Here is a 27,393-nt window from a genome sequence, read left to right on the forward strand (position 1 = left end):
CTGCATGCCACAGATGGGGTCCTCGAACAGGTAGACTCCTGGTGACTGTCCATCCTGTAAGCTTCCTGTAGCTACTTCAGATAGTAAGTCCTTTAGGTTCTCTTCTTTTCCCCAAACCTACGCACACACATGAACAAACACAAAATATTTCATAGAAGAAACTTTTTGTTTTCTAAGAATAAACCTGACAGGAACATCTTTATTGAAGCCTGAAAATACTAATGTAATATCAAATGCAATCAAACATTAGTTGGTATTAAAAAGAAAAGGCCACTTCTCAAGATGGTGACGGGTATCACACTTATGTTGACTGTCATCTGCCAAGCACCGCTATAAATAATAATAATAGATTTGAGACGTCTGATAGTGTGTGACAAAAGGCTTTGTTATCCATTTTTTAGCATACAAGAGTTATAATGTTCGTTTTGATGGCCTGTACATCCAACACCATTAAAAGTTTGCCTGCAGGTGAGGCTAACAACAGGTGTAAACAGCTAGCTAAGCATAACCACGCCTTATTCAGACCAGATATCAGAAGACTTAACAGAAACAAAAATCACATAGCTTTGATTGTGATTGGAACACATCTCTAATAGTATGAGCTATTTCATATAATGTACATAAGACTTTACACATCATTAATAAGGTGATGTATAATTTAATTTCACCTTCTTCAAATGTCTCGATTATGGATGTAATCTGTTTAACTCTGCAGCGAAGGTTTCAAAGTAAGGTCTCGTCTGTAACACTGACCTCGACTGCCGAGACACGAACAGAGAAGCGTGCTCCTGTTTTTTCCTTCCTCTCGTTGATGAGCTTGAACAACCAGGAGATGGCACATGGGATTATACCAAGAGTCTGCAGAGAGTCATCACGACCGATCATCGTGTGCGATTTACCTAAAAGAGACAGACCGAGAGATAAAAGAGGGGAAGGGTGAACGGCAAAAGATGAAGATATACATCATCAAAAGAGACTGCCGTGAACGTGTGTGTTTGAGTGCCTGAACACACGTACACATGGAGCCTCCAGATCTGTGCCTTTGAGACACTAGATGACAGTTTCCCGCTAACCCCCCTCCACACACACTCTCTCTCATTCACCAACACACACACCTGCCCTTGCTGTCAGGAGTTGGAGATCAAACACACACCTAAACAAAGCCATATGTCATGACTAACAATCACACTGACACAAGCACTTCCAGAGAATCAGAGGACATCAAAAGCCTGACTGGGATGCAGGGAGGAGAAATGTGCTCAGATTTGTTCAGAGGTAGGACGGGTTGGAGGTTGTCACTGACACTGCAACTTTACATTGTTCTCCCTGAGTGGCTCCTGTAGTGGTGACTCAATTTATTTGTCAAAGAAAATGTACATTTCATGATTTGTTAGAAGAAAAGAAAAGAGGAGAAAAGAGCAAATGACCAAAGAGAGTCATATCTAGCATCAGGAAAAGTTTATTACTCCTTTGGTAGAGGTCAAATGAAACCTTTTATAGTCCTCTAAAGGCACAGACTGTCAAAGAGAGCATTCAATTGGACAATACACTGCTTTATAACAGCTTGTTTAACGAAACACTGGGTCATTCATTTTACAGAATAAACATTTGATCTACTTTTCTTTATGATATTAAGATGAACTCTCTCTTAATGAGAGAACGTCTTCATGGCTCCACCAGGAGTCACCGCAATAACAACACAGCTCTTAAATAATACTCTCTCTGAGTGTGAGTCTCAACTTTTAGTGACTCATGTGTGTTTGTGTTTATGTATGGCTCTACAATGCTTTCTTCTTGTATGACTTGCCCAGGCGGCAAAATATGATCATCTAGCTGACTCCTCCACTGAACTATCCAACACTCCAACACAGTGATGAACTCCACAAACTGTAGCGCAGCATGTGTGTCTGTGTCTTTGATGTATACTCCTGGTAATTGGTGTTATGGAGCAGATCTGTCAGAGACATAGTGGGTTATGTGAGAGAGTGTGAAAGAGCATAGCAGCAGTGTATCATTGGTTCAAAGTTACACACACACACATACACACACACACACACACACACACACACACACCGATCAGCATGCCGAAAGATGATCCATCTTAGGCCAATAACCAACAACAAACATCCCTCAGACGTGACTTCAAACTGGAGGATTAAATTATTTTCCTTAAATTCATCCATTTATTTTAGTTTCATTTGGACTTTAATTTAATTTTGGTTGCTCTTTGTGAAAGTGTAAGCGTGTGTACAGATGTAGACTTTCTGTGTGTCTTCAGTGTCCACAGCCAAGGGCAACAGGGCTGAAGATAAATGTGTTAAGTTTTACAGTCCCTATTTTAATTATGAAAGAGGTAATACCGTTATAATGCAGCCTCATTAAGCTCCATGGCCCTAGGTGAGCTATACCACAAAGGATGATCTCATCTGCAGCAACAACAGCCGGCAATTCAACTGAAAGCAGCCAGGTCAGAGCGTCACCATGGCATTATTGAAACAGTCAAACTGATTGAGAGTGCAAACTGTCGTATAAAGCACTTACAATCTAAAGGCCAGAACATTCATTTACAGATCCCATCAGACACTGATAATCAGAGGTATGTTTGGAGGCATATTAGTTCAAGCCATGGTCATGTGAACATAGTAAGAAACTGCATTATGAATCATGACACAGTCTGTATTTTCATCACTCGAGATTCTATGCAGGCATCTTAAAAATGAAGCCTCATATAAATGATGATGTGTCTTTGTTTGATATTGTTTCAGACATTTATAGTTACCGTCTTTCTTATTCCTAGTAAAAGTGACTGTTAGGTACTTTTTTATCTTATGCAGATGTTGGCGCCCCTTGTGGACAAAGCAGTTTGTCTTGTCTGTTTGTGGTGCAATCCTGTACATGTGTAACTTTTGTTATCTTTACCTGTCGCTCACAGTAAATCTTTGTTCTGTAAACTATTAGCAAAGGTTGTTCCGGCAGCTTGCTGTAAATCACCTCAGCCGACACAGACAAACAGGCATAAAAATGATCACATACTGTAGAAACAGTCGGATTCGACCCAGGTTTAAATCTGACCTGTGGCTCCTTTTCTGCATGCCATTCCCTACTCTTTCTCTGGAACCTGACTCTATCCAATTTCCAGTCTCTAAATAAAGAAACAAGAAGGAGCTTTCAACTCTGACTTGTATAGTTGTGTGCTCTTGTGGTTTTCAGTGGTTTATATGCTTTTTATTAGAGAATATGCTTTAATGCTTAGAGAAATGTCTGTCTGTGAGACTATTTTCAATAATGGTGCTTGGTATTATGGTTTAACATGACGTGTAAAACCATAAAAAATAATTAAAAGGTCATCATTAAAAGAACTCAAAGGTCATCATTAAAAGAACTAAAAGGTCATCATTAAAAGGTCATCATTTCAAATGATTAACACATTGTTTGTGCTTCAAAAACACCCCCCAAATGATTTGATATTTTATCTGAATTTTATTGATTTAGTCCATATCTTATATCTTCTCTGGAGGTAAACTTGGAGTATTTTTAAAACTTAAATGTATCCCTCTTAACAACTAATCGTCTGACTGCTTAAAGATTATTCCCCAATTGTCTTGAAGCTGAAGAGTATTTTTCTTTTTTTTTTAAACATACAATTTCTATCACTCAATAGCCAGACAGGGAAGACAACAAAATATTTGACAATATTACATTTTTGCCATAGAGTCAGATATGTTTTTTGTAGGTTTTAAGATCTAACTTAAACGTTCTTTGTTCAGATAGCTGGGTGGTCCCTGATGAACTGCAGCATTTAAATTCTGTGCTTTGTCCTTTGCCTGCGGTTCAAGGGGACTTACCCATTGGATGAAGATCACAAGCCAAGAAGGATAATGCTGCTTACATGTACAGGGATAAACACAACAGGGGCCAACCCAGGATTCAGGAAAAAAAACCTGTGTATGTTTGTAGAGGGTCTTTGGTGTGTGCGTGGGTTTGGATATGTGGCAGTGTGCAGTAAGAGGTCCTGACCCTTTTTAAGACAGCTTCTCTAAAAACCATCCTCAGAGGGATTAGAGAGGGAGCAAAGACGAGGGAAACACAGACAGAGCAGACTGAGGATGCTTTCAGCCTCAGCAGACACTAATCCTCTTCTTTCTCCCTCTGATAGACGAGAGCCAGAGAGACACGGCCGAGTGACACACTGTCAAACAAACATTCAAAAGATGACTCATATGCCACACTTCCTATAATTTGCAGTCTGTGTGCCTGTGTGTTAGAGTGTTACCGAGTTTGGAGTGTCCAAAGCAGAAGACACAGCCGTCTGCTCCATTCACCGCCGACTGTATCACCTCAGCAACCGTCCCTGCGCACACCTCCGCCTAGCAACAGGCAGACAGAGAAGAATGCAGAGAGATGAGGAAAAATGGTCACCATCAGCATAAACTCCTGAAGGTAAAGATGTATTTAGACAACCTGTGCATTAGGTTACGTTTTGGATAAGATCAGTACCACTCTTGTGTCTGTATTACAATTGAATCTGGAACCTGGAGACCGTTAACTTGGCATTAAGACAGAAGAGCTATGAGAGGCCTGACTATGTCCAGAGCCATGTGAGCAAAAGTAACAGTAACCTTAGAAATAAACATGCCTGTTTGTATTTGTTACACAAACAAAAACCTAAGATTTTCCATTTGTGGTTGATATAGTGTTGCTGTAACTATTTCCTGGTTGGATGCAGAGACATTTAGCAACTGGTGGCTGGACATCTGAACAGAGCTGGGCTAGCTGATATCCATTGTTTCCTAACTGCTCAAATATCCTATGATAAGTAGGTGCTGACTTAACATACAGACATGACAGCCAAAGTGTTTTTTTCATTTAACTCTCAGCTTAAAAACGTTATTACATTATTTCTTTATGTCTTTCTAGTTCTTGAATAATGGATTCTATTTCGATGTAAGTACAAGAGTTAGTCACCAGTTTGTCAACACTCTGTACATGTAGAAGTTTTATAACCTGGAGAATCATTTTGGCTCTTCAAAACATGACTTGAAATATAGCTGCAAGCTGTGAATTATTCAAGCCTTTTATGTTTAGTATTTAAGTGGTACATGAAGATCCAGATCAAAGGTGAGTAGATTGGTTTCTTACCTGTGAAGCATCTAAAGGGAATGCTGCGTCAAAGGTGAACATCTTTGGAGGGACCTGATTGGCTCCTAACCTTTTCTGGGAGGCTGTGCTTGGTGTCTGATTGGCTGAAGGGTCCATGATGGTGATTTGTTTTTTCCTAGGATCAACTTTAAGGAAGGAGCTGGACTCCGCTGCATTGGATTGAGACACTGGGCACACACGCACCATCACTTTCACCTGAGGGAGAGACAAAGACAAAAGATAATCAGACAGAGTTAGTGTGTTCGAGTGTGTGTGTATGGGGGGGTCCTTTAGGAGGCAGGATATGTCAAAAGAACAAAGGAAATAAGGTGGAACAAGCAACAGCAGAGTTCCACACCATGATTAAAATGTTTCCTTTATGTTAATGAACATTTAGTTTGACTTGTATTGTCTGTAAAAGACAACCACATGTGCTGCATCTCCCTCTTACCTACTTTTCAAGCCAACACAGTTTTATCTGATGGCTATTCAACATGAGTCTGGGACTGCTTGAGGTATGGTTCTGCTAAATGTTTCCAAGTGCTGAGCTTATGGTGGATGAATGTTGGGTCTTTGTTAAAAATATAGCAAAGACCTCTTGTTGGAAATTATCTTGAGATAACAATAGAAAGGAACTGGTGCGATATAAATGAAGATTGATTGATAAATGACATCAACCCCTGAAGTTCTTTGAATATTTCATCCTGTGGTCACACATCAGCTCAGTCCTAACTTCACACAGAAATGTTACTCGGGGGATGTCAGGATAAAGTCTGGGTAAAAAATGACATTCACACATGCTGCTCAACCAAACAAATTATTTGGGAAAATAGTCAAGAGTCTTACACAGTATGAAAGTGTTATTACTGAATAAAAACATCCCATGATGCAAAAGTTGGCATCTGTTCGCTCTACCAACCTAAACTTTTCCCAGAGTGAACTTTCTAAACTTAAATCTATAAAAAGATGGATTTTCCGAGGGATTTTTACGAAAGACATGTTTACTCTTCTGCACCTTCCCCTCGACAAAAGACTCCCAAAGAGTCCCAACATTAGGATACATTTCTTTATGGCTTACAAGAATAAGTACAAGCTCTCTTTCTCTCACTCCCTCTATACACATCTTATTAACTTTACCCGCCCCTCTCTGTCTTTCTTCATCTGCCTGTCGCTCCCTGCATATCCCTTTTTCTTTCTGTCCCAAATCCCTTCATTTTCTCACCCTCCTCTGTTCATTCAGCTCGCTGAGACATATCAAAAGCCTCAAGTGCAGGATTCCTGTTCCAGCTTTATTTCTTCCTCTGGCTCTACCTTTCCTCCCACTCCTGTCTCAAACTGTTAGCAGCCGCAATTTAGCGGCTGACAGCTGCTGTTGTTTTCTTTGATATTAGACACAGAAAACGCTGCGTCATCCAACCTGACTAAGCTCCAGAACATTTTAACTTGCAAACAACAATTTATCTGCTAGTTAGAGCTCATTTAAAGTTTCTTTCCAGCAGTTTATTATTGCTCTCTTTCTCCTCCTCTGGATGATTTGACTGAATAAGCTTTTTTTTTCTTTCTTTGATCTCTCACTGACTTTGTTATTCTTTTTTCCCAGTATATATGTCTTCCTCTCTCCATGTTTGGCACTGTCTCCAGCTACATGCAACATGAAGAAAGACCTACCACAGATTTTCTCCTCTGACATCTGGGAGATTGGTTTGGTTAAAGCAGATGAATGGTTCAGAGTGTCAGGTGGATGAGTTCTTTGTGGATTCACTTTAAACCCCACCAAATGTCTCGGCATCTGATCTGAAGCCACCCTGATCATCTAGTATACTTTCATATTTACACTGTGACATTGAATGGATTATGAAGCGTTCATGGATGGAAGAAGTCAACAGAATGGTCTTATTCACATGTTGTGTGTTCTTAGCTGGCTTGCTAACGTTAGCTAGCTGATAGTTGGTGTGCAACCACAGTTCTCAGGCCAGGTCTTCTGAACAGCTTTGTACAGTCACAAAGAGAGCTGGCAGCTGGATTATGAATAAATCCCTTCAGTAAGTAGATCTGTCTGTTTATTAAATGTCTCTCTCTTCGATTTCAAAAGGGTCACATTTTTTGGCACACCTTCACCAACCAAGGTGCATGTAGACTGGAAGGCTTGAAGAGGACAAAAGCTCCAGCAACACTGAAGAACATTAAGAGGTGAGAGTCCTCGCGCGGGCGGCCTGTAGCTCTTCTCCCGCATATCATTCCCCATTCTCTCTCTCCCAAGTTTCCGACCCTATCCACTGTCCTCCCTCTATAATAAACGCTAAAAAATGCCCCAAAATAAATCTTTAAAAAAAAAAAGAACAGCTTTATTAACTTTAGAGGACCAACGTGTTTCGGCTGGTGGCCTGCATAATGGTCACCAAGAAACACACGACAAACATTATTTAAACAGGGTAGGTACAAAATGGTTTTGTACCAACTACTATGAGAAAAGCAGACAAATAATAGTTGGGCTGTTGCTGCTGATGTCGCTATTATGTAAATATGTTATTATAAATAATATGTGATCAATTTTAGTATTTGGTCCCTACCAGTTTGATATTTTATGTTTGAAAGTTGCAGTCTTGTTTCCTTTGGCAGCACCTCTGATGATGAGTGGTCTTTGTTCATGGTTTCAGCTGTTTGTCTTTACCTGAGTGACTTATTACCTTCCCTTTCCTTAGATTGGAACTTGCTTTTAAGGTTCCATCATCTTGAGTCATTAATATCATCTATGTGTGGCCAAAGTAACCATTTGTCACAATGCAGGAGGGACCAGAGAAGGCACAACATGTTTCTGCTTTCTCTCTGCTCGGCAAAGGACAAAGCTTGCAGTATTTTCTAGGGAATTTGAATTTACTCCATGTATGTTAGGCCAAAAAACTGCAATTACATCGGCTCTAATCAGCATTCAACCAATCTTGGAAACCTTAGCTAACATCTGATGAGAATGTCTCTGGGAACGATGGATAACTTTTTGTTAATTACTCTGTTGTCAGCATTGGGTGATAAATAACTTCCAGCCAGGACTTCCTTTTTTGTGCACTGCTTTTTTACAGTCCATTGAGCAACTTGAGAAGCTACTGTCGGCTCAGATCAAAGGTGAAATTCCCCACTTCAGATATGTATGCAAAAACACTGTCCTCCACAGTGTAAGTTAGACAGAGGTTTCACTCTGGCTTACTTTAGAATCACAGTCAGCGTTATTGGTCAGGTTTGCTTACACACACAAGGAAATCAGCTTTGGTGAACTGTGTTCTCTATGTACAAAAGTACAACATTAAATATCAACAATAAACACAAAATGAAAACAAATAACCAAAGACATGTATGAAGCAACCTATATTCTTTTTAATTAGGAGGTCTTCGTTGGCCAGAATCAGTCCTTATGATGCTGATTTGTAAAAACTATGAAAGCAAAATTTGTCAGGTCTGTCCTCAAGAGGAGAAGATAGAGTTGTTTGTTGTATAGAGTTAAATCAAACATTTATGATGCATTCCTGGAAGTTGGGAAATACAAACTTTTGTTAACTTTCATGGTAGACTTGTTGCTCAAGTTTAAGTTTCTGATTGAGCATCTGCACACATGCATGAGATAGAAATATATAGTCATTCGCTTGGAGATGGGAGCCAAGAGGTCATCAGCGCAGACAGTATTTCGCCTGCTTTTGCCTCTATACTTGGCACTTTCAATACTTCAACTAAAAATGTTCTACAAATTGAAAAATGTTACAAGCCTGTTTGTAAGTGTACAGGTTCTTTATTTTCTACGTAGAGTCAGTAAACAGAGATTAGTAAGCACTATGTAACGAAATCCAAATCCTATGATTATAGTCTTACAATCTTGAAACATTTTGGTCAACGAACAAAATGTTTTTCTGTTCCCACCTTCACATGACCTTGTTATCTTAATTTGTGTTCACATTGAGAGAAAATTAAAGCAACACGATAACATATGCCAATCCCACTGAAATATAAAAACAATAGAACAGTCTGAGCCAGTTTACTCCCTGTTATAAACCATCACCACACCGTGTGAAATCCAAAGCAGTAGTACTTCATGGTATATTGGCTCAAGCTTGAAACGCTGACAGCACAAACTACATAGATTCTTTCGGACAAGCAGCTGACAGACGTAAAGTGCTGAATGTCTGATGAACAGCAAAGCTGCTGACAGTATATAATAAACAGGCTGACAGGTAGAAGAAATGCAATTTCCCATCCTTACATTCATGATGTTACGGGTTGACACAAAGTGAATAAATACATGTTTAGGTTTAGCCTTGGTGAGACTCGACTGCCTCATCTGCGGGGGCACTGCGGTTTGTGCACTAAATCCTTGAAAGGACACAATGTATTGACCACATCCTTTTATAGATCTAAACCCTGAATGAGTATGAAGGATCTGTGTGTTACCTGCCTTTCTTTAAAGGCAGGTAACACAGGTAGAGCTTCTGTGTGTACTATATGGAAATCAGGTGTTTTTACCTTACCAAAAAGTGTGCCGTGAGAAAGTTTTTCAGTATAAGCTGTTCTAAAATGCTTTTGGTATGTGTATTACAAAACAGGGTAAGATATTGTCATCAGAGCTTTGAGGTGCAGAGCAGATGAAACAACTGTGTTTAAGCTGCTCCTGGGAGGAGAAAGAGGAGAGGAGCCGAGATCTGTTTTCTGTTTGTGCTTGTTAGCGGCGTTGAATCATCGTCTGAAGTGTGAATCTACACACTGCTTTTGGTCGAACACCATCATGGGATGATGAATCACATTGCAATCCCCAAGGCACTCCAAACCCAAGGATTGAGCAGTCACATAATATAGGGAAAAAGCTATAAAAGCATTTATTTGCAGACCCTCTTGCTCTATAGACATGCAATCATAAATGGAAAAAAAATTGATGCTGAAGATAAACCAATAGCAAGCAGATAAACTTCCTCACGTTTGAAGAGTACGCCAAGTGCTCGAAACACATGCAATCTATAATACTGCTATGCCATCAATACCAAATCTGTTATGAGGTCTTGTTGGATTGAATTTTGTCTGTCCCTTTTTTTTTGCAGCAAACAATTTGCTAATTATTATTTCATTAAATTAAACAATCAGGACAAGTCAAGTTATACTGACTAAACTCACCTAGAATGACAAGTGTTTTATAAAAGTGAAAGCCCACGTGCACATACACCCACACACCTATTAAACCACATTAACAGGCTTTCCTTTGGTTGCATCATTTAATGACCGAAGGCCATTTAAGAGAGTAAGCTCAATAAATTGTGCGAGAGAGTGTATATCTTTGTGTGAAAGTGTTTGTGTTACTGTCTCTTCAGAGGAAGGTAATTGTGTGTGACACTTTAAAGTGTGTATAAACTGAGATACCACCTGAATACAATAAATATGTAACCATGGTGACCTGCAAAACATGGCTAGGTGAGTCTTCATGCCAGGTCAAGAGTTTTAAAGTGCTACACAAATACACACACATGCTCACCTTCAGATTTAGTGTTCCGGCCTCTGCTGACCCCAATAAAAGAGCCCATCACATCAGTAAGAGCCTGAGGGAAGGATCATACCGTTGGACCCTTTACAAGGCATAACTCATAAAGGTCCCCCACACCCCCACCCATGAGAGCCCATTTCCTCTTCATGTTTAAGTGTGAAATTTAAGAGTCTGTGTATTTGTGTGATGTATAAATGGGGCCATAATGTGTTTCATGTCATTTTTTAAAAATATTGAAGGTTCATTTGAAATGGAAGTAGTCATTTATGGGTCTGTCAACCTAAAAACATAACTGTATGGAGTTGACCACCAAACAACACAATGAGTTTAATAATCAAAGGATTGAAGATATTCTATTTTATATTTGAAACAAAATGCTGCTGAACTATGAGAGTCAACAGAAGGCTGGACGTTTACAACTGAGTTCAGCTCAGTTGGGCATTTCTTTGTCTGAGTCTTAATACAACATATTTGAAAAAGTTACAATCTCTGTCATCCTATGCCCAATAGCATCAATAAGTACAGAAGCTTTGACAAAGAACTGAATTGAAAACAACATATTTTCATTAAACAAATATGTCGCAAAGCAAATACGTTGGCAACAATTCGATACATAACGTTGCCAATGTACAATGTCCATGAGTTTACCAGAATTTTTGGTAATGGACTGGTATCAAAACAATAATTGATTTTTGTCTAGAATTGGATAGAGACAATCCTAGTCCATAAAGTCAAACCCACAATATTCTCGCAGGATTGCTGGCCTAGTACCATTTGTGAATCAATACATGATGCAGAGTGCCTCCATAATGTGCAGGAGGAAGATACGACTAATAGAGCTTTTGTTCTGATTAATAGAAGAGAAAGAAAGACTTTCCTGATGTATTATAAGAGTGATGAATAGGTCATTTATAACTTTGCAGATATAAACACAACTTTCTCACTGTGATCTCACATGCTCTCTCTCATGATCCCTCTCTTCCGCTTCTCTTTTTCCTCTTTGATGTTATAGACAATTCACATCCCTCTTTATGTGTGAGAAAGATCATATTGCTCAATAGTGTTTTCCATCCCCTTTTTTCCCTTGGTTTCCTCAGCTCTCTCTTTGTCTTATCGCCATCCTTTTCCTCTCTCGCTCTCTTTGCTTACTTTTCTCAGAATAAATGACAAGACAAATCACAGTCTTTGACTATTATCCCTTCTGTTCTTGTTCTTTTCTTCCTGCGGTGAATACTGATGCAAGATGGTGAGCAGAAAAAAAGAAAAAAGAAAAATACAAAAGGGGACATGGTGCTTAAGTTTCTCCGTCCACTTCTTTCCAAAATCTCTTGGGTAACGTTCAACTTCTTATTGCTTGAGAAACACGTTAACATATCTTTCCTGTCACAATATGTGTTTAGAACAACTTTCAAAACTGTAGCTGTCTCTGTTTAAAATGCATTGACACGTCTATAAGATATAGGTCTGCTGATGATGCCAAACACTACTTAAGGGGTTAATTCCCATGCTAAAGAAAACATCTTATGACAGATGTTTAGGCAAAAGTCATGTTTTATCTGTGAGAAACTGACCTCTAAAACACTGTTAAAGATCTAAAGCTTCCTGTTCAACCACTTTATGAACCACACTCAGACACAATCACGTCTTTCAGCCATTTTTCACTAAAGGAATTCTGCTCCACTGCAACAAAAGCTATGCCGAGAGAAAAGTCTTCAATAGTCCCTCACAGCAGTGCTTCATTACTATTGGCTGCAAAAATCAATAAGAGACTGAGACTGAGCTCTAATTGGTTCCCAAAGACTGCATCAACGCACATCGGAGCGAACACACATATACAGAAAGATAGATACAAATACCACATGGGAATAGCAAGTTCAAGCTTTTGATCAATTCTAATTTTTTCTAATTTATTCATTCTAGCCCAGCTCACGGTGTGCCAAGACCCATGTCAGCTGTTCTCAGGTGGAAATGCTGCAGAGGTCTTTCCAATCTGAGATTAAAATTTGTGTGATATTCAACGAGGATGATCCACAACAGATCCTAATTCTATAAAAAGATCTCTTCCATAAAAATAAGGATGACGTTAAGGCTTATAAGTTTAGGTTACTCTGCAGTCAATGATCATTTTGTAGAGGCAAACAAAATTGACAGACATTTTAATGAAAGACTTCTGAGTTTAAACCCAATTTACACCGTATACACACACACACATGTATTTCATACTGACAATTGTGTTTTCTCAATTTAATATTTTTCATATTTGCTGAAACGTAATATTTTGAGTGACGAGAACCGTTTATTTTTTAGAGAATGTTTTGTCCCTTGCTTTTTTCAGATAGTTCAACTGAAGAGAGCCTGGAAAAGTAGGGATGAAGGAGAGGGGAGGTAGAGCACCAAATTGATGCATGTCAAAGATAAAACAGCCCTCAATGAGTGCCTCTGTATGGGGCGTCTGCTCTATGCTGCTAAACCAGCACCCAAACGAAAGCATTTCTTGCAGTGAATTGATCGGGGAGGAGAGAAATGAAGGTTCACAAATCTATTGCTCACATATCTATAACCTAAATTGAAGAGTGTTTAAATTTCAACATTTGAAAAGTATATAAGCTGCAAACAAACAGAATACGATATTAAGATAGTATATATGTCTGTGTGTGTGTGTGTGTGCATGTGCGTGTGCGTGTGTGTGTGTGTGTGTGTGTGTGTGTGTGTGTCATGCTCCAGCCCTGCCAATACTGACAGCATTAATATTTCATTGACAAGGTGGAACAATGCGGCCAACGGATCCCCATAACAGACTCACTCGCTCATTTAGATACAAGACACACAGACACCCAGGGAGGCATGAAGACACATAAACGCCTGTGGAAAATCCACTTGCACACCCTCAGTCGTGACACAGAGGCGCACACAGCTTGTGGCCTGAGAGGGATCGTAGCTGCTATTAAAAATTGATTAGCTGTCATAGCATCATTTTCCCCCCAAGGTCAAGTCGCAATCTGTGAGCATGCAGCGTGTGTCTGCGTGTGTGTGTGTGTGTGTGCGTGTGTGTGTGTGTGTGTGTGTGTGTGTGTGTGTGTGTGTGTGTGTGTGTGTGTGTGCAAATTGTTGGCTGCAGAGATGAAAGAGGAGGGAAAAAACTCCCACAGCCCTTCATTGTCAGTCAGTTATGGAGAAGAGCAGGGAGGCTGGGATAAGGGGATGTTAAGGCAGAAGATAAGCCTTTAATTCTGTACACTAAGAGAGATGAAACAAAGATAGATCTTAGACGTTTCACATCACTCTACGAAGCTGAAATAAATCATATGCAGCAGAAACCTTTAAGAAAATACCAATGGGGCCCATGTAAGCCATGAAGCCAAGGCTTGTATACTCGTGATCCTGTCTAGAAAATACTGTAAGAATCTACAATCTCTGGATCCATCACTTTTCTGGTGTCAATGTAGTAATTGTAAGAGACGGCCAACTTGTATTTTTACTGTCTGACAAGCAAGTGAAGCAAATTGTGTTCTGCACACTCATGCAGACTTCTCAATTTAGACATTAATTAAAGCAAAATTTCACTTAGTTGACTGCAGATTACATTATATTGGATTCTGTTCAGCTCCTTTTGCTCTCCACACAGACTGTGTTCCTGCATACAGCCAAAGCTCGCAGGGTGGCTAGCAGTAGATCGGTATTTAGGGACTTCTGCTTCAAGCTTAAAGCTGTTAAAAGCCTTTTTTAAATAATTTACTCCGTTTAAAAAGCTATCACAATATGCAATAGTTGTTTCGTTTTTTTCAAATGATCGACAGATGACAATCTAATTGACAGCTTCAGCTGTTTCCCTTCTTTTTTGGTACCATACACTTCGTTTTCAAAGTGAGAATACATTTACAGCTTAATTTCCTCAGCTGATACTCTTCTCCCCCTGCAGTCAGGGGTCTGAATGGAACCCTCCCAGCTGGCTGATTTGATTAAAGTGAGACGGAGCTTGCCAACAACATGTAACGTGTGTAGAAATAACAGAAGGGAGTCTGAGATACAGATGCCAGTCAGCTAGATCCATGGAGGGGTTCTGTTAAATCTGACATCCCTGGATGGAAAGACGCTGAAACGTCTCTCGTCTTCTCTCTATCTCTATCTATTTTCTCTCTCTCTTTGTAGCACACACCCATTGCATGTGCATGTGACCTGTGCAGGTTGATTTCCCCTGGCTTTCGTTGTGATGTCTCAATCTGTTTTCTGCCATATTAACATTGGGGAGAGTACTAACCCCCATCACACTGGCAGACAAGCCCATGTATTCTGCAGGATGTAATGTATCGTACACACTTCCACCAGGGGCTTTGCAGCTTCCTTGACATCTTTCATTGTACACCCTAATCCCATGAATTTGTAAGCATGCAAGCCTGTGCATGTGCGTGCGTGCGTGCGTGCGTGCGTGCGTGCGTGCGTGCGTGCGTGCGTGCGTGCGTGCGTGCGTGCGTGCGTGCGTGTGTGTGTGTGTGTGTGTGTGTGAATCTGTGCAAATGCCATTTCAGCATGAGGCCGACCCCCACTGCAGGTGACATTTTTACTGGAGAAAATGTCACCCTGGCCCTTTCCTCCCAGTGTGTGTGTGTGTGTGTGTGTGTGTGTGTGTGTGTGTGTGTGTGTGTGTGTGTGTTTGATTATGTCTTGGCAAGTTTCAATTGATTTCACAGGAGAGACTTGTTATGATCTACTAGAATATTTTCCTGCTTAGGTATTACATTGTTTACCTCTTTTATTCCCTATTTCTTTACAAACTACATAAATTACGCCAAAACTACTAACTCTGTAAACAATAAACAGGTCAGAAATACTTTTTAAACAAAGGTTTTAAAAAAATATTCATAGGTAGAGGAACTGAGATCGAAAACAGAACTCTCATTATAGCTTATTGACTGGAAGCAGCTTTCCTGGTCATTTCCAAATGTAACAAAATCCAAACGTTCACCTTGTTGACATGTTTAGAACTTCATTTGTCAAACAAAACTTCAAGATATGGGGAAGATATATCTTTGGGTTTAATGTGCCGTTTCCCTGTTACATTTGTTTTTTGTTTTCCTTATGTTCAACTTCAAGCTAAGATAAAATCCTCCCAGCTGAAGAGCTTCATATTGAGCTTTAGATATTACACTTTTAAGTTTATCTCATTTACCTAAAGGTGGAGCTATTTCTTTGCAATGTAATGAAGAATTAATACGCTTTCTTAAACAAAACTACAATTACCTCAATGATTTAATGATGCAACCGATGTAACCCAGTTGTTTTAGAATCATACAGTATGTAAAATTGATCTTCTTAATTGAATATATGTTGGGGAAAGTAAAAGCAAATCTTAGTCGTCCCATCTCATTAGTAAGAGACTTAAAGTAAAGTGCACAATGTCCAGTCGTTTATTTTTCTCTTCAAAGGTTCAGGTTTCAATTTAAAGCTTCATCTTAAAACTTTTAGAAAACATTTTTTCTTTTCCACTTGATTCATGTGCAGGCTTCCAACAGAGAAACAAAGTCACTACATGGCTAAATGACTGGACATCTCAATCAGCCATGCCACATATCACATCAGAATAATAACTGAGACAAGTCTACATGACTGTGAAAAGCTGCTTGTCCTACAGCTGTAATTAAACAGGAATAGCAGCAGGCATTTGTCGGGCCAGAAGAGCTAATCACTTCTATCACAGTAGATCATAGTGGGATGAAACAGAAGCCACATTGATACGAGACAGGATGACAGACAGGCTGTGTAGAGTTGTGTATGTGGTTCATAATTTTAAACTGTATGTGTTTTTTGTGTATGGGTGTATAATGGCTGTTGTGTGTGTGTGTGTGAAAGCATGTGTAAACGTGTGAGTGTTATTTGTCTCCCTGACAACTGAGGGGACATCTGTCACGTCCATATGGAGAGGGAAAGAGAGGCGGACTGTGGCTCCGAAGACGATTGCAGAGCAAAAACAGAACTCGTGCAAAAATAAAATGTGGAGCATCATAACTGATTTTAAGATTATAAGAATTACATAAAGATAGCAATGATATGGATAGCATTAGCTGAGACTAAAACAATGGTTTTTACATTCGAAAATATGCTATTGAAATAACTAGCTATTTCTGTTTTAGTCTTATCTCACCCGCTTTGATATGCAGAAAGGTTTGGATAACAAGTGGAAAAGATCATGAGTCTGGCCTAAATCATAACTTTTTGAGTTTCCATCAAGTCAATAACAGGAAAAGAGGATAGATTTATTTAGTCACTATTTTTGTGGGTTTTTTTGGTTTTATAATAATGTATTACATTGCCATTTTGGATTCATTTCACCAGGTTATATTATGCGTTCAATTGAATTGACATGAAAAAGCAGGTTTGTCCCCTATCTGATAATTGAATTAAACTGACACAACAAACATGTGACAGAGTTGCGTGGTAGCTGAATGGATGCATATCAAACAACACCGTCTTCTGTAGCCAGGCTGTAATGGATGTTATACCACTCTGTCCTCCATGTCTGTCTACATCTTCACTATCAAATGTCAAATACAGGTGGGGGAGAAAACCATTGTAAAAGTAATATTGTCACACTTGAATGCCAGTAAACACAGACTGACAGACAGGTGCAATCAACAATCAAATAAATGCACACTGTATACGTGGACACAAAAACCCATCAGGGTATGTGGGGTCCCTCTCTCTTTAATGTCTATTTGATTTTGTCCTCCATAGTCATTCTTTTTCTAGTGAGGACACACACACACACACACACACACACACACACACACACACAAGCATACGCAGGGAGCCCCTCACTCAAAATGTGGAGGAGGGGGCACTAAAAACTCATTACATGGACGATCAATATTGCACACACTTGAAAAGCATGACCCCCCCCATCTACCAACACACACACACACACACACACACACACACACACACACACACACACACACACATGTTCCACCAAGCACAGGCAACAGTGACAGATGACTTCTGTCAGCTTGAGATGTGTTACCGTGGTAACCATTAGGCTGCATTCCGGTATAGTACATAAAGGGTGAAACACACGCTCACTGCCACCAGTGTTTGGCTAAAGTGGTCAACTGGAGTGATGATTATAAACAGCAGCTCGATATTTTAGAACATAAAGAGTGGATCAACGTATTCACTTTTTGTTCTGCCACTTCAGGTCCACTAGTGGTCTTTTAATCCATAGCATAAAATGACACACACTTTAATGATGTTCGGAGGCAGCGAGGGTCGTCAACATGAATAGATATTATTATTCCTTCTGATTACACAGCAGCATGTAAAATAAGCTAACATAAACACTTCATTGCAACTTTTTTATGTCACTGACCTTTCATGTTGCCTTGAGCCTCAACAAAACATTGTTATGTCACACATACCAAATGCCTTTTAAATACAGTTTACACACGTCACTGCTAACTGGGCAAGGTCGACCACATGAAAGGAAACAACCAGCAAACAGGAATACCAAGCGTACCTCTTTCAGGTTGAACATACTCTCAGTGCTTCCTGGCCAGAGAGAGACACCAAATAAAAGTTATAACAGGTTTCTCAACGTTTTTAACATTGTTAAAACACAAACATCTAATGACAAACACAACAACAAATCTTGAATTTTGAAACAATTTGTTGTTTAGGAATCACTATAAAATGATGAGTGTCTCCAAGGCCAACAAGTTCATCTATTTCCAAATGAATTTATATGAACACAAACCTCTAAACCTTAATGCCACTTATTAATATATTAGTGAAAGAAACATATTAAGAGACATTTAGCATCAACAGACTCATAACTATAGAGACTAGATCTCTTTTAAAATTTTATAAAGCTCTTTCAAGGGCTGTGAAGGTATTGAGGAAAGTGCTTAAATCAAGCCTATGGTAGGAAGATGAGTCAGCAATGACATTCATGTTAATCATTTTTTTGGCATACCAGATGAGTAAGATAATTTTGACTAAGGTGAGATGCTTGCTGAACAGCTGAATGTTATCATTTGTGAATCAAGTGATGCCTCAGACTCACTTCAGGTTAGTGCAAATAAAACAAGACGTGAACTTCATGAAGAGACAGTGAAGCAACATGTTCCACTTTATAGCCAGGGCTCTGACATCATTTTCAACAGCTTGTCTCACATATTTCACAGTTAATCAAATCTTCGTTTTGAAGATAGGAGGTAGATAAGGTGTTATGAATATGGATAGATTTCTGTAAATCCCTGCAGCAGAATAAAACACCTATTTTTATTACCTTTCCAAGCCCAGGGGTGTCTTTGATTTTGTTGGCGGCACGGAGGAGACAGGGTGGAGCTGGAGGAGGAGCCATCAACAGGGCAGCACTGAAATTAGTGGGGAACAGAGGGGGGTCACATGACGGTGAGGATGATGTCACTGGGGCTGTCACAGCGGTGGTCTTCTGCTTCTTCTTCTTGGATGCCAAGTTCAACTTCTGTGCAGCTCTAAGAGAGGAAGGGGAAGGTTGGAGACAAGAAAGAGAGGGAAAACTGTAATTTGTTACTGTATAACAACAAACACAATAACACTTAATGGATGAATATAAGAAAAGGAGGGAGGACAGGAAGGATGGTGGACTCATGTGCATGCACGCACATGAGTCCATAATTACAACCTCTTAGTTTACCACAGTACAACCATTGCAAATGCTAATTGCAGAACGCCATTACATGCCCAAAAAAATATGCATGCATGCACACACAGACACACACAGTAGTTTACATACGGAGCAACATCTGGATAGGGAGTGGTTCATTTGCTTTCTTGCTGCTCAATCCCCTGCAGCTTTCAGCTTCATATAAGCATCTGAAATTTATATTTAAATGTCCTCCATCTACTTTGAGCTCCCCAGTCTTTCTCTCATTTTAATTCCACTCCTTTACATCTTCATTAATCAGCCAAAAAACTCTCCAACTGATCTCACAAGTCTGTGTAGGGGCAAAACTCTTATTAAGATCCACTGGTCTAAACTACTTAGAGCAGCGTATTTTTAGCATTTTGTTTTATTACTGACATTTGCCACTTTGTCTTAATTTGAATAAAAAACTTTGTGCTTTACACATCAACATTAACAACTCATAGGCAGTTATATGCTGAGACGGTAATGACGTAAGATTATTGAGTGTAAATATCTTTATATAAATATGTTATCAGTTGATAAAAGCAAAGTAAAGTATATATAGTATGCACTGACTATGGCTGACCAGCACGATGCATAGACAACCAAAAGGATGGTCTTATGAGAAAACCAAGACACAGTAAATTTGCCGGCAGTATTTCACCCAAATGATTTATTGACAATAGTCAAAGTATTCACATTTGTCAGTGTAATTCCTTGTCTGGAATTTATATGGCTACATTTCAAACAAGCAGATAGGCCGACTATCGGAGCTACATGAAGCAGCAGCAGTGTTAACGATGATAAAATAAAAGAGCTTTAAAACTGCACTCTGGCAAAGATTTCTGCTCTGCTCTGCGCTTTAATCTTCCCTCACATATATTTCTATAAAGAGAGAGAGAAGACCTTGTGCCCCAACGATCTCTCTGTCAAGGAGCCATATTCTCACACCATTGGCTTTCAATTAACTGCAGCAGGTTACAGAAATGAGAGCGAGAGGGGGGGATGGCAGCGGGAGGGGAGAGAAAGACATAGAAGAGGGGTAGTGAGGAAGAAGAGAGGGAGGAAAGGAGCGCGAGTAGAGAGATGTGGAGCAAGTGACCCATGGAACGACGAAGCGTTTCACCATTTGACTCGCTCTCCCTGGAGATCTCTGTGTGCATCTGTGTGTGTGGGTGTGTGTTATCACAGTGAATGTGAGCGCATAAAACAAAGCGCCACAAAAAGACCACTAATTGTATTTTTAACTGGATGCTGGCTTAACTTACATTTATGATGCTCACCACTATTCATGTAACACAAAGAGCCTGTACAATAGATTACAGAAGCAATGTTTCAGGTGAACAAATATGCTGTTAGAAATACAATGTCAGCTGTGGATCACTTTCATGTTTTGAAAGCACAAACAGATCCTGTAGATGAAAAAAGACTGGAGGTTAAATATTCCTTTCTAATTTGACAATTGCACCATACTGTTGCAGCAGGAGATGGTATAACTGTGATTTATTCCTTATCATGTTTCTCTGCAGCTGGAGGGTCGACTGGTCGCTGGGTAAAACATAGATTAGCTATTTTTGAGGGTTTTCATGTCTTATTCAAATATTTTAATTTACTTGTTTAATGTAAAATAAAAGGCAAATAAAAGCCCCCACAAAATAAAGGGGACACTTAACAATCAACATGTTAATGTTGGCCACTTCAGAGTTGTCCAGTCACAGTATATCTAACCTTCAGTACTTTTATTAGGAGATTTCAAGCCAAGGAGGTCCAAAAATGGCTGCCAGACCATTTAAAGCCCTTGGACACTTTCCTTGTTTGTGTATTTCATCTTCTCAAACTTGAAATGTGTCATCACGTCACCTTTCACCTTCTGTATGCAGAAGGGCTGACTTCCAATTATAAAGGAAATAAGGCTTCAAGACAACAGTAATGAAAATGTGATGAAGTAGGCAACAGACACTGCCAGTTTGCAAGGGACCACAAAGACCCTGCAATTAGAGGGTCAGGGACAATCTCCCTGTCACAAATACCACATGTTAATAAAATTTAAGGATTAAAGCTGAAATCCAATCATCAAGCAAGATCAAATGGTGATAGAATAATTGGAATAGCGCAGTACAATCTACTTGCAGCTCTGCATTGATTAGCACCCCCATCCAACTACTTGGCATTTAAAATCTTGGAAGGGGCTAACCGAATGAAACCAAAGGCATGCACCGATGAGTAGACGAGATAAACTGCTGAATAGATTGTTTTTGTGATGTGTCCTTTAGATTCAACAGCTGGGTCTATTTAATAATGGAAATTGTGCATCTATTTATGCATGTGTAAGAGTTGGGACAATGTTCCTTGTCCTGACTTGTGTGATACAAATATCAAATCCCTGATGCCACAATTAAAAAAAATAAAATAAACGGCTACTAAACAGATTTTCCTGGCCATTTAAATTGAAAAATTGGAGGAAAAAGAAGAAGAACAAGAAAGTTGGATAATGCTGGACATTGGTGAAACGAAGTTACAGGATGAAGCAAGTGATAACATGCCGCTTTTTTAGTGGCATGTTATATTCTTCAGTTATCAGATATCTAGATGTATCATTATATATTTGTGTTGCAATATATCCATTAGCTTAGAATCTCTGAATGATGATGTTATTATTGTCAGCCATGAAATACTATCATATTGTAATGAGTGTTACTCTGCAATTTCCAGAGGATACGCTACATTATCCTATTATGTTCAGTCACCTTGGATGGTGTAATTGGAGGCAACATGGTACATACTTAAACATACACACCTAATCACTCAAACACTCTAACACACAAGACACACACACCAGCTAATTGGTAGCATTTAATGACAAGTGGCCAGGAATTTGGCGGAGTGGATCTATTTCAATCTAACCCTAAAGTGAAGGACCCTTGTTTTCCATCCATCTTCTCCATCTCTCCATCCATCAGCTCTTCCATTGTCAACTCCCCCACCCTCAACCTTTTATTGTCTCCACTCATCTTCATCCTCCACTTCTCTCTCAAGCTTTCAATCCCTCCTCTGTCTTCAATTTCATTCCACTCTTTCCCTCATTATATTTATCCCTTTATCCTTAGCCTCCTTCTCTGGCCTCCATTTGTCCAACCATCCATCGCAGCTTCTGTTCAGCCTTCTTCACATGTATTGATCCCTTCATCCCTTCTCTTCCTCCTCTGTCCCTTCATGTGTCTCTTTCTTGTTAAAAAAAGCAGCTCAGGTCACAACTCGGCCTGATACTAACGTGCTGCTGCTTTGTTTCTCCCTTCCTTCAGACACAACTACAAACCATCTGACTTCAAACACACACATAAGCACACAAACACACAGAGAGCTGATTTATGACTTGTGTCTCCAGGCTGTGTTGCTGGCTCAGTAGCTAATTACATTCTATTTAACAGGCCGTCAGTGGAGGGAGATATAAGCAGAGGCAGAGAGTGATGGTGTTGTGTGTGTGTGTGTGTGTGTGTGTGTGTGTGTGTGTGTGTGTGTGTGTGTGTGTGTGTGTGTGTGTGTGTGTAAGGGTCAATAAGATTAGCATGTACAGAAGGCCAGTTTCCTGACACTATCTACATAGTGACATGTCCATATAACCTTCAATTTACTCACTTACATGCTTTGTTGCAATTGCAATACAACAACTGAACAATACAATGTTAATATGCTGATGTACTGAACATGTAATTGAAAGGACCACATGATCCTTCAGACTGAAGGATATTCTTAGAAGAATATGGCCACAGTAGATAACTGAACCCCTCTGCACCATTACTAATGTATAAGAATTAACAAAAAAAATTATCAGAAAGTAATGTTTATGGACTTCTTTTTTAACACAAAAAACACTGTATATGAACAATACTTTTTACTTTCTCTTACAAAATTTCTTACTCATTTTTTCTTTTTTAAAAGGAAAAAGGCTTCTTCTTCCCCATCAAAGTAAAATACAATTTCTTTCAAGTTTTGTTGTTATGATGTGACCAGGTAGTTGATATGCTAATTTCTTTACTTACTGCTCCCCTTTCTATGTCATCAATCAACCATGATGATTGGTGGCTAAATAGGGCCCAGAGTTCCTAATTATCATTTGATGGAATATACATTTTAAAGGAAAGAACACAGGATGCCACAGAATGTAAAGAAGAGGCAGAGAAAGAGAGAGCATTCTCCTTTCTCACAGGTATTATCCAAAAAGACAACACCTTCCCAACCACCAATTCACATGGGACCTATTTATTTACTGTCTACGCACACACACACACACACACACACACACACACACACACACACACACACACAGCCATATCCCAAAAGATCCAATACTACGAGCATGCAGAAAAAAAAATCCTGCACTGATAGGAATCCCCTTCCCCCAGTGTGGGAAAATGCACGCGCACACACACACACACACTAACACACACTCCTACATGTGAAATGGAGAGTGTGTCTTTATCCTCCAGCCTTAATTCCCTAGAGGGCCACTGCAGCAGCACCGGGGAGCTAAAGCGCAACTGTGAGTGTGACATTCCCATAGACAGATTGGTACTAATGCAAGATATTAGTCTCATGCACATTAGCAGAGGTAAAGAAAAGGTCATAGGGAGGACAGAGAAAGTAAAAAAAAGCTGATATTATAGATGGACATGGAAGAAAGTGGAGAAAACAATTAGATAGAAAACGTTAAGAGGAGAGAGAGAAAACCACCTGAAGTCAAGAAAAAGGGATAAAATGACTAAGTTGTGGTGGACACAAACATGTTGCTATGTGAGCAGAGAGGGTGTGTGTGTGTGTGTGTGTGTGTGTGTGTGTGTGTGTGTGTGTGTGTGTGTGTGTGTGTGTGTGTAGGTGTAGGTGTGTGTGTGTGTGTGTGTGTGTGTGTGTGTGTGCGTGTGTGTGCGTGTAGGTGTAGGTGTGTGTGTGTGTGTGTGTGTGTGTGTAATAGGAACGTCCGTATGCAGCCCACGTCTGAGACTAAAGACCAAGACAGCCATGGGATTTACCAGACCTGCATGGCTGCATCTATCGACTATAAACACATACATACAAATTACCAATCAAAAATAAAAGGTGACAGCATGTGCATGTTTTTTTGTGCCAATTAAACCAAATCCTTTCCACAAATAACACAACACAAACAGACACACATATAAACTCACTTACAGAAAATGCAAATAAACTGTGCCTGTTTGTTAAAGAGAACAAAACAACAACGTTTTTTTAGATAACATTACATATCCAATGGAACAATAACAAAATACTAACACAGCCTAAAACTGGAAAGAAGACTGTCAGCTGCGCGCGCGCGCACACACACACACACACACACACACACACACACACACACACACACAGTGACACCTGCACCATCACACATACCATGTTCTTTCCTTCAGAAGGTTAATGCTCATAAATCGCCCACAGACAGCTGGCTGTATGTTTGGAATGTCAACCAGATGTGTGTCTGCGTTTGTGTCTCCTCGTGTGTGTTTGTGTAAAACAGCCTTGTTACCTGACAGTTCAGGGATCATGGAAAAAAAGCTAAAGAGAGAGTGTTTGCACATATGTTAGATGCAGCACAATTTATGAGTTGTGTCTGGTCACTGGTGCTTTGAAAGACAGACTGCACAATGTCCGCTAACCTGTCACTCATACATCACGTTCACACAAGAAGACACGCATTGCATGATTTTCAGATTTCAAAAGCACACACAAGCACTTAACAAGATAATGAGCACAAAATCAGAGAAGATGTGATGGAGAAGAGAAGCGTGAAAGTGAGGAGCAGCAGCATCGGTATCATTTCAGAAGTGATTTAAAACAGCTCATTAAACTAAGCGTGTCAGCAATACTTCACACACTGTAACGCACTCATCTCCTTGTGTTACTCATGAATAATTCAGTCATTCATTTTCAGTCTGCCATGTTTATTCATCAATAATTTACCCATATACCCGTGTCTTATTTATGTTGCGGCATTCTGCATTTGTCTGGATTTGATAACACAGCTCATCGATGGATAGTGACTGGACAGTTTATTTATAAAATGAATAAAAAACGCAAAATAAGATCAAAGCGTGAGTACAATATTCAATATTATTCACATAGTTTGTCACTTCCATCCTGTCAAATCCTGCAATCTTCTTGTTTTAATGTGTATTCATTCTGCTTTCTCAGATAACTATAGAGACATCTTCAACATTATGAAACTGGGAATAATTAGAAGGATTCATCTTTAATAAAAGCTGTAAGATGATCCTTGCTTTTACTAAAATACCGGTGTTCAAATTCTCTGTGATCCTCACTAGTACTAGCGGATTCCTAAAAAAACAATCTTTATGGATCCTGTTAGTAGCTGATCAGTATTATGTCTCTCATCAAGTTAACAAGACACTTTGATTACCTGCCTTGAACACAAATACAAAGGTTCATTCAACTTAGAAAACACAAATAAAGGCCTTTTACTGTTATTAAATGAACTCTCCTGATAACTGTTGTTGTACATTAAATATGTATATTTTACTACCTTTCATATTCAATGTACTTGGGTTTAGTAACAAATCTACCTTAAATTAATAACATAGGGTAAGTAACTTTAAAACACTTATTGTCCCAAATAAGACACTGACATTGGTTGATAGTTCTGTAGACCATGATCCCTGATTTCAACAGCATTTCAGTATCATTTAGGCATACTGTCTGTGGTGATCGGATTTCATTGAGTCTTACCTGGCAAAAAATGAGGCAGCAGCAGAGGTGGTGGTCGGTGCCGCCGTGGTTACAGCCGGAGTGTGTGAGGGAGAGTTTGTGTGCGATGATGAGCTTGTGTGTAAGGGGGAGTTGGTGTGCGATGATGAGTTTGTGTGTGAGGGGGAGTGTGTGTTGTAGCGGTTCAGAGCAGCTTCACTCTGACCCTCTTTGGAGGCCTCGGAGACCATCTGGGAGATCTGATGTGAGAAAGAGAGAATGGGAGAGTTTAGGCAACATTTACAATGAGTGACAAAAAGAAAAGAAGAAGACGAAAGAGAGGAGGAAGAAAAGAGTGCATCTCTACCATTCTGACCCCTCCTCTTCTTCCATCTCCCACTCAGACAACTGTGATTAGAGTTTACTCCCTTATGACTTTGATGTCTGTCACTATCCCATATAGGGAGGGACATTATAAATTAGTGTAGGCTATAAATGCTGCAGCGTGTGGCATCACACGTGTAGAGTGGAGAGCAACAGTAAATCTCAGTATTGTCCTTCAGTTTGTTGTTCCAGATGGTCAGATGAGAGATCAGAGTCTGTGGTCCCACAAGTGTCCTGTTTTTGTTTATCCTTTCGGTTTCTAAGCAGTTGGAGGTTTTTTTTTTGGTTGTTTTTTTTGCTTCATTTTCCAAAATATTTTTAATTAATTAATTTTAAGTAGATTGAACATGAATAAATGAATGTTCTATCTACTTCATGTGTTTTCCTTGAGGGTCACCTTGATATTTACAAAACATTATCTCAATAACTAGTGCCAACATCAGGTGTTGAAAATTCAGCAGACACAGAATTGCAATAAACTCAGCAGTTCCATGAGTGTCCACTTGAGGCAGGCTGCTATCCTTGGCAGATAGCAGATAAACTCTAGAGATCTCTCTGAAATATGGCGGCAGAGCATGTCTGGGACACTGACAGAGAAATAAATAAACAACACACCATCCTGCCTCGGGTTCTCTTCTTCTTTCATCTTTATTTTACCTTGTTTTATTTGTTCATCCAATGTTTTTATTATTGCTTCTTGCCTAGTGAATTTCATTCTCTCTGTCCCTTTCCTCTACTATTTCACACTTTTCACATCTGTGCTTTTTTTTATTGGATCATCCTTCATGGCATTTGTCCTTTATTAGATGGAATAGAGGGAAGAAGGACACTGAGGACAAGAAGAGAAACCTTTAAACTTGCAACAATGTAAGGAAATGAAATTTGCTGCCATGTACTAGTTACACTTTCATCATCTTCATAGTGCTGTATCTATAACATATTTCTTTTGTGTGCTGATCGAATGTTTTGCACATAAACACATACAAAG

The 27,393-nt window shown here is 39.5% G+C and overlaps 1 protein-coding gene across 1 annotated transcript in view; it reads right to left on the reverse strand.

Moving 5' to 3' along the window:
* The window catches only part of kif26ba (kinesin family member 26Ba), an 81,074-nt gene that overhangs the window by 21,176 nt on the left and 32,505 nt on the right, over positions 1-27,393 (reverse strand). The window contains exons 4-9 of the mRNA XM_079340092.1: positions 26,064-26,281; positions 18,930-19,137; positions 5,140-5,355; positions 4,274-4,367; positions 754-899; positions 1-117 (exon numbers count right to left, since the gene is read on the reverse strand). Coding sequence (XP_079196218.1) covers positions 1-117; positions 754-899; positions 4,274-4,367; positions 5,140-5,355; positions 18,930-19,137; positions 26,064-26,281 — 999 coding nt within the window. The remainder of the gene's footprint in view (positions 118-753; positions 900-4,273; positions 4,368-5,139; positions 5,356-18,929; positions 19,138-26,063; positions 26,282-27,393) is intronic.

The sequence above is a fragment of the Symphodus melops genome, assembly GCF_947650265.1.
Source record: "Symphodus melops genome assembly, chromosome: 3".
NCBI lineage: Eukaryota > Metazoa > Chordata > Actinopteri > Labriformes > Labridae > Symphodus > Symphodus melops.